Here is a 16,570-nt window from a genome sequence, read left to right as displayed (position 1 = left end):
GTCATGATGCTACAATGTCACAAAGCTAAGAATAATTAATATAGAGCGTCAAGTTTGTGACTACTTTTTCACCTTTGTAGCTACCAACTATTGGTTTCTCCACTTTTCAGCATCAGTCCTCATCAGTTCCGTCATTTGATACCAAAACGACTAGTATCACCCTCTCTCTTTTTCACTTGTAAGTTAATCTCTGATAAAAAGGCGGACGCCTTTACTCTCAGTAGCTGGTTAATATCATAACAAGATCTCTTTTCGAAGAAGCCTTGTTATTGTCCCCCTTTTTTTCCTTTGAAATGAGCAGGGCTGAAGGAAAACGTTCTATAACAACCTACAATTCGTCAAAACCAGACAAACAAAAGCACGATGCTGGTTCGTTGTTGAGTATAAGATGGTTACGAGATGAGAAGAGAGACTGTGTGTGTGTGTGATGTATATTGAAATGAGATTATGTTGATGGTGAAGTATGTTGTGAGTAGTATAGTAGTAAGTAGTCTATTGTTGTATTTGTTACCCAACACAATAATCCATATGCACAATCACGCATTTTTCTAATTCTACAATACAATACAATACAATACAATAGCTCTTGTATAGTGTGGGTATATATATATATATATATGTATGTATACATAACCACAACTATATCCAACAACTCATTATCAACAAACAGAATAAACAGCTCATCATCAACAGAATAAACAACCCATCAACCAACCAACACCACTACACCACTACCATTTTCAACTCATCCTATTCCTACCAACACATATCCATTCACCACACTACCCTAAACGGTAACTATTATTACTCACAGCACAAAAAGTAAAAAGGCAGTTGCATCAACCTACATATTACTCACTTCAATATATAGATCTCAAAAACACACACACACACTAACACTAACACACACAGATCTAAACTGTGCTTAAATTTCTTCACCAAGATAGTTGTTACAAAATCATCACAAAAAGTACATCCCGTTAGTCACTAAAAACATACCTTTTAAAAATAAAAAGAAAAAAAAATCAAACGATATTTAAATACCACCAGTGGGTAGTACTAGTCATAGTAAAGGCTACCAGAGATTAACTGTTTTATGTCATCCAGAACCAACCACACCACTATTAGAGAACTATGCTGAGATTCGTGCCACTTCAGTATACCAATAACAACAATAATAACAATAACAACACACATGACACCACTACTACCACCACCAACACACATGACGAAGATCGATCAGTACCGCATCCACTAGCATTGGGTATTGATACTACATCAAATGTCACTCAATCATCACCTTTGCATCACCAGTTCTCTTCATCTTCGTCTCCATCTCCTTCACCTGCTCCGGCTTCTGCTGACGCATTACCTCGTTCTATTTACCACAGTCCGGTTGCCACTACCTCATCTACTCCTAACAGACTACATGCAAAGAACTTGAAAATTGATGTACCACCCAATGATCAGGACACACATCACTTAGAACAACCAATGCAACACCACTCCATTAGATCATTACAGAACCTTCTTGGAGAACCACTATCGTTTCAACAACACCCGGGTGACAACAGTGATGCCGAATCATCCACTAGAGCTAAACTAGCAAACAACAACACCAATCCCAACAATCACACTGCTACTGTTCCATTGGAGGATATCACTCAACTTCCCACGCCAGTGTTGCCAAATGACTCATTTGCAAACTATAGCCATTACCAACAACAAACGTTGTTATCATCTCCGCCTAGAAGAAAAGATTCTGCAAACTGGTTCAAACCTGCTCAATCTGCATCTCCAAGAATCATTTCTGATTTCAAACCAATTGCCAGAGCTCATAGTTTGACTTTGGGTAAAAGAGTGGCTTCTAATCCTGTTGAATTGAAAAGTAGAACCAGTACATCTAGTACTGAATCTTCAACTAGTACAGATCGAAATCAACAAAATGACCAACATCAACAACCAAGTAGCTTAGAATCACCAATTACACCATCTACATCCCCCGTTATACCTCAGCAAACATCCAAATTTGATAATGTGGAATTTGTTTCACAAAGATATCACACTACATTTAAGTTTGTCAAGGAGTTGGGCCAAGGAAATTTTAGTACTGTTATTCTTGCTAGAAGTATCAAAGATGAAGTTGCAATCAAAGTGATTACAATTCCAGAATCTAAATCACAAGTTGTCAATTTCAAATCCTTCATTTTACGTGAATTGAACATTCTCTACCATGTGTCTTATCATCCGTGTATTACATCACTATTGGAATATGTCATCACCTTGGATATCAAAAGGGAGGAAATAGAAGCGGAAATTATCCCTGAGGACCTCGAGTCACAAGAAGAGCAGAGCAACTCATTGGAACCAGTACCACAAAATCGTGACCAATTGATATATATCAACTATTGTCACGGTGGGAACTTGTTAAACTTTCTCTTGGATCATAATCAATCCATGAATGCAAATAATGTCAATTACTGGATCTACATCCATCGTGTTGTTTGTGAACTTATTTTAACCACATCATTCCTTCATCAACAAGATATCATTCATCGAGATATCAAGTTGGAAAATATATTGTTGCTTTATTCAGCAGAAGAAGTCGACCAAATCTTTGCCTATAATGAAACAATGTCAACTCCATTTATGAATCTAAGTGACTTTGGTTTATCAAAGAAGCTCACTTCACCTGACCAATTACTCCAAACGCGATGTGGATCACAAGACTATATTGCCCCCGAAGTACTTATGGGCTTGCAATATGACGGACGCTCAACTGATACATGGTCGATTGGTGTTCTTGTTTACTCAATTTTGGAATCTAAATTACCCTTTGATGTGCGATCTCCACCCGGCGCATCTGCTTCCAACTCAGGTATATCCCCCTCGGTATTAAAACGAAGAAGATCGAAAAAGGTTAGTACTGCTCATCGGATCGCCATGATTGATTGGGGCTGGCACGATATCAATGAACGTATCAACAATGAGGCCATCCGCGAAGACATAAGAGTTATGCAACAGCAATTGAAGTCATTTGTTGAGACTGTATTGGTGCGTAAAGATAGGCGTCCATCAGTGGGCCAAATATTGGAAAGAGAAGAGTTCAACTGGATAAAGCAAAGTGTGCCATCAGCAATTGTCAGTTTTAACTAGATGCAATGATAAAGGAGCATTATTAATTCATTCATGTCTTTTTTTTTTATCTCAGTATACTTACTTTTCATTCGCTAATGTTGTATTATTTTTTATATATTTTTGCTTTAAAGAGATCGAATTGAATTTAAATGAAAGTGTATATAGAGTAAAGTTGTAGAGAGTATAGAATCAAAGATGTCGCAACAAACACTCTCTCGACTAAACCATTTTTTCAAAAGCATGAAAGAAAAAACTTGTTTGACAAAATCTTTACAACTAAACTCTATACCAACCAACTGATACTTTGTTGTAACAACACAATCACATCAGAGGGTAGACATCTGTGAAAGGGTATTACACAGGCAATCCATTACATATAGAAGCATTGTATTGCTCACACACTCATTTACATTATACCATTAGCTACGACTCTGTGAGAATTTTTGATTTTGTATACAAACACAACCACAAAGACAGCCAAGCCGAGTATCGTTTTCCTTTTCATATACCGATACTACGCATCAATCATAACCTTGATGGTCCATAATGGGACAACCACAGAATGGAACTATAGCAGAACCACAAAATGGAAAAATGGACTTTATTTCCACAACCAAACAAGATCACGAGCATCCACCTAGTATTCCTCACATCACCGCCAATCTAATACCCTTATCCAATATTCTAAAATTTTATGCTCAAGAATCGTACAAACAGTTGACTACTGCCATAGAAAATCTATCAACCAATGCCGATGAAGAATCCGACGTGAAACGGAAAAAGTACTTTCTTGATATCATTGTTTCTTTACGACAAGATCTTCTCAAGGTTTATACATTGATCAAATGGGCAAGTGTGTCACAAGATGTTTCCAAGTTTATTGATTTGTTAAATTGGTTCCGATTACAAGATTTCCAATTTGATCGTCTAACGCATCAATTGGCAGGATTGAGTGGATTTGGTGGTGCTAAATTACCCAATTTCGATATTGAAACAGCATTGGAGGTGTTTTACAAAAAAAGACCGCTTTTGCCATCGCATAACTATATACAACAACCAAAGATTAGTTCCCGAAAAATATTGGAAGTGTTGAAAGATTTGAATTTAGCATTGATGACTAAATTCGCCATGATTGATGTACCGACACAGTTTCAATTTGAAATCAAAGATGGACGAGCTTATATTGATGTACCCAAGGAGTTTCAAGTTCGTATTACCATGGCTAATGATGATCTAAGTACCGATAATCCATTTTATATGATTGGTTTTGAATTTTTGTTTGGTATTGATCAAAATGAGACATTGGTCACCTTGGGAGGCAATGATTCAATTGCTACTAAACTACCGACACAATCTTATGTGCGATTGGAAAAAATCGCCAATCGCGTTTTAAGTGTACTGGGACTTCACGGATTGTATGAGTTATTACACAAGTATGCTATATCTTTCAAGTTGTACTTGGTTTCAAAACAAATTCGTGGGTTGTTGAATACATTGAAATGGAAAAACAATCTACAAATCAAGTATGCAATGGGGAGTTCGTTGATTATAGTTAATTACTGGTCACTGCATTTTTTGAATTCAAGCTGGAAGTCTTTTCTTGAGATTGGAATTGATCGTAAATTCAATTTGTCTTATAGATGGTTCCGTAATGGACAATACGAAAATAGTGAGATTGTTGAGAAAATAATACGGAATAGAGGGGAAGACGAGGAGGACGAAGCGGACGAGGCCGACGGTTCAGATGACGAGGATTCTCTCTTTAAAGAAGAGAATGACTTAACGAGCCCTCGTGATGAAGATGATCCAGTCCAATCTGTGCATATTGAGTCAATCATTAGCTCGTTCATGATTGCACATTCAGCTAGTATCATGAAATCAATACACAAACTTCTTAGGACTAGGATAACTGGGGATATTGAAATGGTTAATTCACATCGAATCATGTTTTCTATATCACCCAAGAAATCAGCTGTGTTGGCCATCAATCCATTGACGGGGCTATTCTATTTCGTCAACCCAACCCCAATACAAAATCGACTTTTGAAACGGATTAATTCACCTCCATCGACAGCATCATTGATGAAGCAACAGCAGCAACAACTACAACAGAAGCAGCAGCAGCAGCAAGTTGTCACCGAAAATGGCTTTATTGAGAGTGTCGTTGTCGTACTACAGCAATTGATGTTGGAAACTTTCACTAAGGAAGTTAATAACTACTTATCCACCACTGAATGGATACACAATAGTATCATCAAGTTGAATGAAGGAGAAGTTAATAATTTGTTGAAATCGATTGACAGAAATAATACTAGGGATCAAATAACGGTGCAATTTTATCGTCGCAAGCATTGGCCATCAACTTGGTTCCTTATAGTTATGGTGAACGGACTATCTGCTAGTACAGCGTGGTGGGTAGCACGAATCAAGTCTGTTGATGCGAGTTGGGTGGTTAGTTATTTGCAAAATTTGGTTTATAATCCGACTTTGGATTACCCATTCTTCAAGAACTTGGGTAAATCTACCTTTAAAAAGATTATCAATCATGTAATTTTGGACGAATTGCGTGCCAATGGAATCGAATACCATCATGTATTATCCGACGAGGAGCAAAGTGGTGGAGTTGATGATACGGGAAAGGAAATGCGATCAGAACTTGCGGAACTTGGTTTGGCAGAGTCAATGTCGAATGGGTCTAATAATGTGGGTGAAAATGGATCAAATAATTCAGTCACGGTGATCTACCAGTCAATTATCAAATTGCAAAATACAAACTTGATTCCAGTTGAAAATTCATCGTCTCATTTTTACTTGCAAGTGCAATTGATCAACCAAGATAACACCAACAAGATGAATTTGAATTTGTTTGGTAAGTTGAAAAACTTATCAATCAAGAACTCGCCCGAATTGGCTAAATTTAATCTCAAAATTGATCACGATAAGCAGAATCTCGAAATTGCTACTTCGGTTGACTTGAATCTGATTATCAATGAAAGTCTGCACCGCCATAATCAAAAGCAAGGCTTTTTGAATCCCATTTTTAATAATTTGAACAACCTCAACAATTTACTTCGGATTTTTGATCAATTGAACAACAACAATATCGAGATACTAGATAATGCAATGGACAGTATGGTGATTAGAGTCAATGATATCGTTGATAAATTGTTAATTCAATTGCCTCAAAATCCAAAAGATGCTATACAAATCAGTACAGTTGAGACTAAACCATGGGAGATTGAAATTATTATCCATTTTTTGAATCGGTATCTCCAACTGTCAAAGTCAACAAACATTGTTGGTGTGATTCATTATCTTGATGAATTTGACCCTATTTATCGTGCAGTTAAACAAGTTCAAAGCTTGCTCAATGAACAAGAAGGTGGTGGAGCCAATGGCACCAGCTCAAGCACCAACTCCAAGTCCGATGACTTGAAATTGAGTAACGGTTTGCACAAGATTTATTTCGATGCCATTTTCAAAAATCTCAATCTGATTCAATTTATGTTCAATTTATCATCAACAGTGGCCAATTCACGCAAGATACACAAGGATAAAATCTTGATTTCATTATCTTTTAAACGCAACAAGTTTAATAGACTAAATAAAGATGGCAACAATAGCCAAAATTTAATCAAAGTGTCATTGAAGAACAATCTCAATTCAAAAAATGTCAAATTTAAACATTTGTTTGAGTTGATGTTTAAAAGCATTTCGGAAATGGAACGAAATGAACGTGATGAAATCATCAATTTACAAGAAAATCATTTATTGATAAAATTGAATTATGATTTTTTGATTAGTTGTAATGTGATTGAAGAAATGATGGGTAGGATTACCAAATGTTTTATTCAGTATTTGACGGAGGAATCAAAGTAAACCGAAATGATAAACGGTAAAAGGACAATTTTGATATACGGGTCAAAAATAGCTTTGATTATCATACACCTATATATATATATATACATTCACACGAGTTATACGTAAAACGCCTCTTTTGCCGCTCAATTGAACCCTTCAAGTACTCTCAATGCTTTTTCTAACCTCTTCAACCCAACATCATACCTCTCTTGATCCAAAATCATATCTGACGTTAATCGAGATAAACTATCAATGATTTTTTCAATCAATTGTTTTTCTCGAATGGGGATATTCAATGAATTAAATTCTTCACCAATAATGGTTCCATTCATGCTCTCAAGTAATGAAACTAGGGTTTTGTAGCTGAATGGTCTTAGTTCGTTGCCCCTGGATGAAACGCCAGTAGCACCACCACGATGGTGGGGGTGTTGTTGTTGTTGTTGTTGTTGTTGCTGATGTTGGTGGCGGTGGTGTTTGGTTTTATCTTTACTTCTTTTCTTGTGTTTCTTGTTCGTTGATGCTTTAGAGTCGCGCTGTGGTTCTTGTTCATCCGCGTCGTGAGCAGTTGGCGTAGTATTAGTTATGTTTCTTGCTGGTCTTCGAATTGAGCTCTTGACGGATTTGCCTCGCGATGGATGTTGGATTGGTTCGTCAATATCGTAGTATTCGTCATCGTTCTCGTGATTTTCATCATTGACAAAGTACTCTTCATGTCCTTGCTGCTGTTGCTGTTGCTGTTTTCTTTGAATGTTTGCCGATACGTTTCTTGCTCGACGTATATCCCCTTCCGAGGGACGCGGGGGTAATGAAGTCTCACGCTTCGATATGGTGATTAAATCAGACTCGTTTCCGTGTCCACTATGCTCATCTTCATCAAAGTGTTCATCTTCATCTTCATCTTCCACTGCCAATTTGTTTAGTAATGGAGTCATTTTTGTCGATGACGTGCCAGTGCTATATCTATGAGAAGGAACCTCAGGTCCACGAGATTCAGTATCTGATAAATCACGATCATGAGGTCCATTTGTATCCACAACATCAGCAGAGTGCACCCCTGTTTCATCATCTTCATAACGCTCTGGCTCCAACCCAATTGGTTCATTGTGATTCTTCATTGAGCTGAATGTGGATATTGAAGTAGCGTCTTGCATTAACTGATCCAAATCATCAGTGATTTGCATTGTTCTTCTCCTTGCTGCTTTATCGCCAACGCCACTGACAATTTCATTTGAGGTCGTGCCTGGTGGAAGCATCGATGTAGGACGTCTCGGTGATCGTGCAGGTATTGCCCCTTCAACACTCGTTTCAAACGTCTTATCGGGATACAATTGCAAATTGTCGGATGCATTCGTTGTTGGTAGTTTCCCCATTAATATCGAACTTTCGTCATAATCAGACTCGTCTACGTCAGCGTCAACATCGTAGTTGTCTTTTGGTACCAGAGGTGAAGTTTTCAGTGAAGTTCTCCCCATCCTCAAAAGTTGACTAGTTTCGACCAGATCTGCTGTATTTACCGACTTCATTTCAGAAGGTTCACCTTCCTGGTCGCTATGGTCACCTTTGGTATTCTTATTTCTCACCCTTTTGATCTTGGTTGAATCTGATCTTTGCAAAACAACAGGAACTGCTTGTGCGCTCAGCTCCACTCTTCCCGAATACTGACTTATATTGCTAAATACTGATTCCCTATTCAGTGCTCGTGACAAATTAGCTGGCTGTTGATGTGCTGGTTTAGCCAATAGACTTTCGAGACTGGATGTATCATGCAATTGCGACAATTTGACACTGACAGTTCTTTGGAAATCACGACTCAATATTGATTCTTGAATTGATGGTGTTGGTGAAGTAGACCTCTTCTGTTTAGTGGGTGTTGCTGTCGGTTGTACAACAGTTACGTCATTACCTTCTGCACCTGCTGTTGTTGTTATTGTTTCCGGGTTGACGACACGCAATTTGTGGGTACGTTCCCTTTCCTTATCGTCGACAGATTCAATATCACTGAGATTACTAGGCGGCAACAGGTCTGTCACAGGAGGGGACTTGTTAGATGAGGCCGATGATGTTTCAATGGAGTCCAATTTGGGTTTGATCACCGGCGTTGAATGATTAAGGTTATTATCGTAGTTTGAACTTGAGCTTGTATGTCTAGATTGTGGTGATGACATGCTGTCCTGGAGAAAGGGTTCGGTTTTATGTGTGTCCAGAAGTTGATTCAATTCAAGGAATGGGAATTTACGATAGAAACTTTGATGCTTAAGTCAAAATGCATCCCTTGCAAAGACCATGAAATATAAATCTGTATTTCTTCTTTTATGCTTGTGCATTATTGTTTGGGTATTTCCTAATTAGGCGATTTGATTACAAAAAAGGAGAAATAAGATCTGTGTCGCAATGTATAACACGACATTGATCTCTTTTACGACACACACACACACAAACGCAAACACAATTGTCATGTCATTTTTATCTTTTGTAACGAGAGATGCGAAATTGTGAATAAATGACCCAAACCCCACCCAAAATCCACCTTTTAACGATCAATTGTGCATATACACGATACGAATCAGTATGGATTCAAACAGTGACTTTATTGATCTAACAACTACGAGAAAGAATCTTGATTTGATATCGGATATCAAATTCTCCAAAAATAATCAATATCAACTTTTGATTGGTACTTGGGGTAGTAACCTACTCCTATACGACTGTCGATCATTTACCAATTACCCTCATGAGCCATTGCCAAGGGATCCCATTTGTGAATTGAATACTATTGACACTCCATTGAGTATACTATATCCAGGAAATAATAATACAAATAGTCAGGCACCACCAATTGTAGGATTACTTGATGGTTCAGTACGGGAAGTTGATTTTGAGAATGTCAAACTTGGCAAAAACATGGGTGAATCCATCGAGGGCGAAGACGTACGGAATGGAATCAACCACTTGTGTCAAGTAGCAAACAATTCCATCATTGCTAGTTCTTTCAGGGGTAATTTACAACTTCTAGATCAAAGATTGCAAAAACCATTAGCCAGTTGGAAAAATGAGAGGAAAATCTTGACAATGACATCAACCGAAAAATACTTGATCCTTGGATTGGCGGGGAATATAGTTGAACTTTATGATTTGAACAAGTTGGGACCATCCTCAAAACCAATGCCAGTGGAGACCAGAGAAGTTGGATTAAAATACCAGGTGACTGACATTAAAGCCTCACCTGACCAAAGCGCGCTTGCAATGTCGTCAATTGATGGTAGAGTATCGATCGAGTACCTTGATATCTCACCCGAAGCACAGCAGGAGAAAAATTTCGTATTCAAAAGTCATCGACATTTTGACAAAGAATCAGGAACCGATTTGGTCTACCCGATAAACTCAATGGCATTCCGAAAGAGTGTTAGTCGTAGCAATTTGCTATTTACCGCTGGTTCGGATGGATATCTTTGTTTGTGGGACATCAACAAGAGGAAAAGATTGAAACAGTATCCTAAATTCCAAACTTGTGAGATTGATGGGTTACCTCTGGAAGAGAGTACGACTGAAAGCATAGCTAAAATCGATATAAGTCATACGGATGATTTGATAGCTGTGGCTACCAGCGATGACAATTACAAGAGAAGGCGGCGATTATCCGAGAGTGAAAACTCTAGATTGCCCAGTCGCGTCTACATTAGACACTTGAAGGATTAAATGATTTGGCTGGTGCTGGGATTCATTGATTAAATATTTGACAGTGAGTAGTTTATTTTTTTAGAACCATATCGGCTAAATAACCTTGAATGTCCTGTAGCGCAAGGCTTGTGCTTACACCCGAGATGATTTCCGTCATAGATTAATTAAACCTCTAGCCGAGTAAAGCTCACTCCGTTTTGTGTCTACCATTTGGTATAGATTTTTTGCGATGTAATGAAAAATTACAGCTAAAGTCTGATTCATTAGCAAAATAGCTTTACAGGATCTACCATTACATATCTAATTACTGGTTAGATATGTCTACAGCATCACAGGCAAAAGATGAATTCAATGAGGCCACTGCAAGGTATCTCGATTGGTTGAAATCTCACAATGTTGACATATCACCTAAAATCACCATACATGATTACACCTCAATCAACCAAGGACGTGGAGTGATTGCCTTGGATAATATTAAGGAAGGAGAAGTTTTGGCTACAATACCTAAAACAGCACTAATCAATGTCAAGCATAATTTGCTTGTTGACAACTTCCCCAATTTAAAGCATTATTTAATGAGGTTGCCTCACTGGGAGGCATTGATAATCATATTATTGTATGAATTACATAACAAGCAACAAAGTCCGTGGTTGGAGTATATTAATGTTTTACCGCAGCTGGGTTTTGATCAATTGATGTTTTGGAGTTCAAATGAATTGAATTTGTTACAGCCCAGTTGTGTATTGGATAGAGTAGGGAAAGAAGCAGCAAAGGAAATGTTTCACAAGATCTTGGACATTGTGAAAGATTTGAAAATTGAAGGTCTCTCTGATGTAACTTTTGAGGAGTATAATACTGTGGCTACGCTAATCATGTCCTACTCGTTCGACGTTGAGTTGACGAAACAAGAGGAAAAAGAGATGAAAACCCAACTTGGTGTGGCAGATGAGGAAAATGAGGATGGCTTTGATGATGAAGACGATGATGTTCCTGAGTTGGTGCAACATGGGAACAACTCGAATACTGACGCCGCTGATGTGAAGACATTGCTTGAAAGAAATGGAATACCACTAGATGAGGCTGAGGAAGGAAGTGTTGAGCCTGTAGAGCTTGCGGTTGATGAATCGGAGGATAACGATAATGAAGAAAGTGAATTAAAAAAAGGCGAAGATGAGGGTAATGAAGAAGAAGAAGAAGAAAATGAGGAGGAGGAGGAGGAGGAGGAGGAGGAGGAGGAAGAAAGCGATGACGATGCTGAATCTGGATCACCAGAAATACTCAACGATGGATGTATCAAATCAATGGTTCCATTAGCTGACACGTTGAACGCTGATACTCACTACAACAATGCTGTAATAAATTACGAAGAAAACAACTTAGTAATCACCAGTATAAAGGCCATCAAAAAAGGCGATCAAATCTTCAACACATACTCCAATCACCCTAATGGTGAAATATTACGCAGATATGGCTATGTCGAACCACAAGGGTCAAAGGGGGATTTTGGTGAAATTCCGATTTCAATCATATATCAATTTTTTATCGAAAAGTATGTGGTTCGTGAATCTGAGTTGGGTCATTTGCTTGAACTCATTGGTGAAGTATCGTATCAGGAACAAATGATTGATGATGAAGATGGAGGGTTTGAACTTATCTTGGACTCTTATGACTGTTTTAGTACTGGTGAAGTCACTATTGAATTGGTGTTTTTGATTCAATTTTTGACCACTTATTTGACGATACTCAAAGACAACGATAACAACACAGTGGATATCACATTGGGTTCAGTAAAACGTGTTTACCGAAAAATTTATCAACTTATCGAATCGAAAAAGGTAACGTCAGATTTGATTAAAAATTTGACGGAGATTTTTGAAATTAGATTGGACCAGTATCCTGATTATGCGTCAGAACCATTCAGTAAAGACCTAGAAACAATGACTCGAGATATTATGGCGAAAATTGTATTGCAGAGTGAATTTCAGTCGTTGCGGGCGTGTCAACAAGATGTACAAAAGACGGTGGGAAGGACGTTGGATGCATCGGTTAAAGTTGTAGCTAGTGATAAATTGGTTAGAGCTATAGCCAAGAGTGGTGAAAGTGGGAGCAAGAAAGATACCGAAAGGACCTCAGGGGAGAAGAGAGGTAATGAAAATGAGGGAGGAAGATCAAAAAAGACGAAGATGAGAAAGAATTAGTGGCTTGTTGTCCTAGATAAAGACACCTTCTGGCTATACTGACTGCGTTCATTAATTAGTTACATCTTCATCAATGTCAAATGCTATTGGGATATTTAGCTATTTGGCTTTTTCTTTTTCAATCAGATAATCAATCGAGGAAACAGGGTAAGTGTTTTCCATGGATGAATCTCCACTAGTATCCGGTTCTTGTTTGTTTTGTTTTCCTGATTGCACCTCTTCCAAAGTTTTTACAATCAAAGGTCGAGGACGAGAAACAACGAATGCACGTTCCATTCGTTTTGGTTGTTGTTTATTAACAATATTTCTCAACCTGATTCCCAACAACGAGGAACGTTTTTCCTCTTTTGCACCACCACCATTTCGACAATGGTTACCCCCACTGCTGCTGCTGCTTCCGGAACAATACGCCCCGTGGAAAATTCCATTGGCTAATTTTCGACTCTCCCATAACTCTTTAACTTCAGGATCAATTTCATCATTGACAAAATACTTTTCGTAAACTTTATCAATTTCACGTACTCGATAATCATTCTTCAATTTGCGCAATTCAGACTCTCGCAATTGTTGAACAAATGATGATTGAATGGAAAAAGAGTCAGAATTGCCAGTAGCGTTTATTTGATCATTCGATCCCTCATTGATGTCTGCAAGTCGAGTTCCACGACTGCGGAATAAAAACTCATCTTCGCCAATAGATGACATCCCATCATCATCAGCAACGTCACCACTTGATATCCAAGCTGGATTACGGTACGACTCGTTGGTGATTTGTCGTTTCACTTGAGTGAATGGTGAAACTACTGCTTTGTATTCAAATTGTCCTTCAAATTCTTCTTGACTATTGATGGCGCTAACTTGTTGAAGTATGGGTTGAGCCTTGATTCGAGACTTGTATATGGAAATACATGTTCTGATTAACCAATAAATCAACTGAGTGGTGAATATAATAACCACAACACTATGGATAATCAATTGAATATACGCCACGTACGTTTTAACGGCTTCACTAGCATTGACTGATGAAATAAATGGGATGCATAGTGTTGTACACAAAAATTTGGCCACTGGAAACATAAATTGTGAAGACCATGGAGTAATGGGGACAAAAAACGGTTTCAACGTAAACAAAGCTATCAATTCGACAACAGAAGTAACAATCAAACACGAAACTTGAGTAACACCACTGTTTTGAAGTGCACCAACAATAACCAGATTGACAAACATGATGACTATGTCGAATATGACATAAGTGACTCGTTGTGGTTTATACTTATGATACAAAAACGACCAAATTAAAATCGATTTCAAACTGGTGTACAATTTAGAAACATTCGATGACGTTTTAATCTTGAGCCAGCCATAGATTGAAATCAAGTAATGGAAAATGAAAAAAAGCACCAATCCGAGCCACACAGCTAGTAGTATGGACGCTAGTGATAAGCTGACATTGGGGATATTCAAATAACTGCTAGTGTGGTCATGATACCGCGAAGTTCCATTGATATATTGAGCATTAGAGCCGAATCGACTTAAAACACCTGTACCTGGTTCCTGCCCAGATGGTGATGATGATGATGATGATGGTGATGACGGAGTAAATAAAGTTGCTCTTTTGACTTTGGAAGTGACAGCTCCAGTGGAATTACCCCATCCAGTTATGTAATCTCCCCAGGGAGTAGCAAAAGTTTCGCCAAAAGAAAACAACTTGTGTGGAATTCGCAATTCGTCATAGGGTGTTGTGAATGATAATGCGCCTTTTTTTAGGTCATGGTAATTTGCAAAATAGCGATGTTTACCGTTCAAGTCATTAGCAGCAAGGAACATAAACAAGCTCAACACAAGAAACGGCATCCCAAATACCGAAAGCCAAATTTGTAGGATTTGCCCTACTACCAAATACAAATTCTTTTTCGATAAAAACACAACTGCTGATGGATTTTTAACTAGTGATTTATGGTAATGCCGTTTCAATATTTTGTCAAGACATTTCTTCAAGAAGAAAAGTAACTGTCTCAAAACAATTGCCATCAACATAACCATGCCCAAGTCAGCCATAAAGTTTGGCCAAATATCTCCTATTCGCGTTTGTGAGTTGTATTGTGTCAAGCTTGGCAATCCTCCTGCCGAAAGTGTCACATATACTCCGTCATCTGATTGAATTTGATGACTAGTTGATTCTTGCTTCACCAAAATGAAATCAATCAATGCACACCAAGAAACTTGGCCAATCATTGGTTGATAAAAGCCAGGGTACAGTAGATCCAATCCGCCAAGAAAAAGGGCATATTGGAGGTAGGTTATAATGCCCGATAAGCTTGCGTCACCTTGCTTCAAAAGCTTTGCATTACATATTGTGGATGCCTTAAACAAATACGGGTTTGTTGATTCTTGATATGACGAATATGTCACGGTGAATGTGTTGACAACCAAGGTGGTGATCAATAGCACCAAGACGCCAATATTAATTACGTCATCGATAAAGGCCGGCTGTATCAATGTGATGTAAGATTTACTGCATCCTATAATATCCCTTGATTCGTTATTGTCGTAAACGATGAATGTCACTTGGTATGAACCAAATCGATGGAAATGTTGACTAATATCAGCTTCATAGTAAATCATGATTGAGTCGTTGTAATATAATGGACATTGTACCAACTCACCAGTGGCATTGGAGAATAATTCTGAAATAGTAGAGTCGGATGATCCCAAATCAGTGTCATTAAAGTGTCCAATTAAGGAGTTGTTGTTAAAGGTTTCTTGCAAATGTAATTCGGGAATTGTGTCTCTAGGTAAAAAGCTGCTCAGATTGATTGACTCCGATACAAATCTTGGACCAGTTCTGTACGCAGGAGTATCTTTAACCGACACAACATCACAAAAGTTTTTCGTTTCATCGATAATTTGTCGTCCCATGTAGTTTACCTTGACTCGAAAAGTGGTGTATAAATCTGTCGTCTCGTTAAAGTTGGTAATGGCTGCATTTGTGTCACTATTGTTTCCAAAGTAGTTGAGCACTTGCGAGTTCATAAAAAACTTGAGTTTCTTCAGTTCTTTATCAATGGCAACATCGGTAATAAACGGTCGTAGCTTGAACCATGCTATTTTTGTTTGACACATCAGACTATCGACAAACGTAGATGATACAATTTGGGTATAATATGTGAGGCACACGAAAATGGGCAAAAGTAGTAGATTTAGCCGACGCATGATGAATCAATGTCCCCTGTAAACGTTATCTTGTGATGAAGTATAAATGTTGCAAAGCTTAATCTTATCTTGCATCGAGCAGACAAATAAACCAGGGCAGTGCACAATTAAAACTCAAACTTTTGATTCTGCTTGTCGTTATGAGTGTCTTGATGGTTGACTATATACGAGTCTGTTTTGCGTTGTTAGTAGTATGTATCTTCTCTCCTGGTAGTAATGGTCTAAACAGTGGGGGGGAATGCAATATGTTTCTAGTTTTTGTAATTGGGAATCTGTAGTCGTTTCTTTTGTTCCTTTTGTTTCTTTTTTTTTTTTTTCCTTTTCGTATCTGCGTGTACTGCATACAACATATACACATTTGAACTTCAGTATCAAGGGTGAGGGGGAGGGGTCCCATTTCCTAAAGTCTAAATGCAAGGAAAAGGGACGCATCTATAAATCAACAGAGTTTAATGGTTGGAGTATCTATTGAGCTTCCAAGT

General features: G+C 38.1%; 6 protein-coding genes across 6 annotated transcripts; 4 read left to right on the top strand and 2 right to left on the bottom strand. All coding sequences in view use genetic code 12, as the record gives it.

The window, feature by feature from the left end:
• Positions 1-1,134: 1,134 nt before the first annotated feature.
• On the top strand, positions 1,135-3,156 carry CPAR2_302540 (serine/threonine protein kinase; the record flags this gene model as incomplete). Its single annotated transcript, XM_036807624.1, has 1 exon — positions 1,135-3,156. One exon carries the CDS (start codon positions 1,135-1,137, stop codon positions 3,154-3,156), a length of 2,022 nt encoding a protein of 673 aa, XP_036664442.1.
• A 528-nt stretch (positions 3,157-3,684) lies between these two features.
• On the top strand, positions 3,685-7,017 carry MED14 (Med14p; the record flags this gene model as incomplete). The annotated part of the gene is made up of 1 exon (XM_036807622.1): positions 3,685-7,017. One exon carries the CDS (start codon positions 3,685-3,687, stop codon positions 7,015-7,017), a length of 3,333 nt encoding a protein of 1,110 aa, XP_036664441.1.
• A 125-nt stretch (positions 7,018-7,142) lies between these two features.
• Positions 7,143-9,164, bottom strand: CPAR2_302520 (uncharacterized protein; the record flags this gene model as incomplete). The annotated part of the gene is made up of 1 exon (XM_036807621.1): positions 7,143-9,164. One exon carries the CDS (start codon positions 9,162-9,164, stop codon positions 7,143-7,145), a length of 2,022 nt encoding a protein of 673 aa, XP_036664440.1.
• A 403-nt stretch (positions 9,165-9,567) lies between these two features.
• BUB3 (Bub3p) lies at positions 9,568-10,695 on the top strand (the record flags this gene model as incomplete). Its single annotated transcript, XM_036807620.1, has 1 exon — positions 9,568-10,695. The coding sequence occupies one exon, from the start codon at positions 9,568-9,570 to the stop codon at positions 10,693-10,695; it is 1,128 nt and encodes a 375-aa protein (XP_036664439.1).
• Positions 10,696-10,994: 299 nt separating this feature from the next.
• Positions 10,995-12,875, top strand: RMS1 (ribosomal lysine N-methyltransferase; the record flags this gene model as incomplete). Its single annotated transcript, XM_036807619.1, has 1 exon — positions 10,995-12,875. The coding sequence occupies one exon, from the start codon at positions 10,995-10,997 to the stop codon at positions 12,873-12,875; it is 1,881 nt and encodes a 626-aa protein (XP_036664438.1).
• Positions 12,876-12,974: 99 nt separating this feature from the next.
• On the bottom strand, positions 12,975-16,088 carry CPAR2_302490 (uncharacterized protein; the record flags this gene model as incomplete). Its single annotated transcript, XM_036807618.1, has 1 exon — positions 12,975-16,088. The coding sequence occupies one exon, from the start codon at positions 16,086-16,088 to the stop codon at positions 12,975-12,977; it is 3,114 nt and encodes a 1,037-aa protein (XP_036664437.1).
• Between the last annotated feature and the right edge of the window lie 482 nt (positions 16,089-16,570).

The sequence above is a fragment of the Candida parapsilosis genome, contig 005806 (genome assembly GCF_000182765.1).
Source record: "Candida parapsilosis strain CDC317 annotated contig 005806".
Classification (NCBI taxonomy): domain Eukaryota; kingdom Fungi; phylum Ascomycota; class Pichiomycetes; order Serinales; family Debaryomycetaceae; genus Lodderomyces; species Lodderomyces parapsilosis.
Note: the sequence above shows the minus strand (reverse complement) of the source record. Positions and strands in the feature narration are given on the sequence as shown.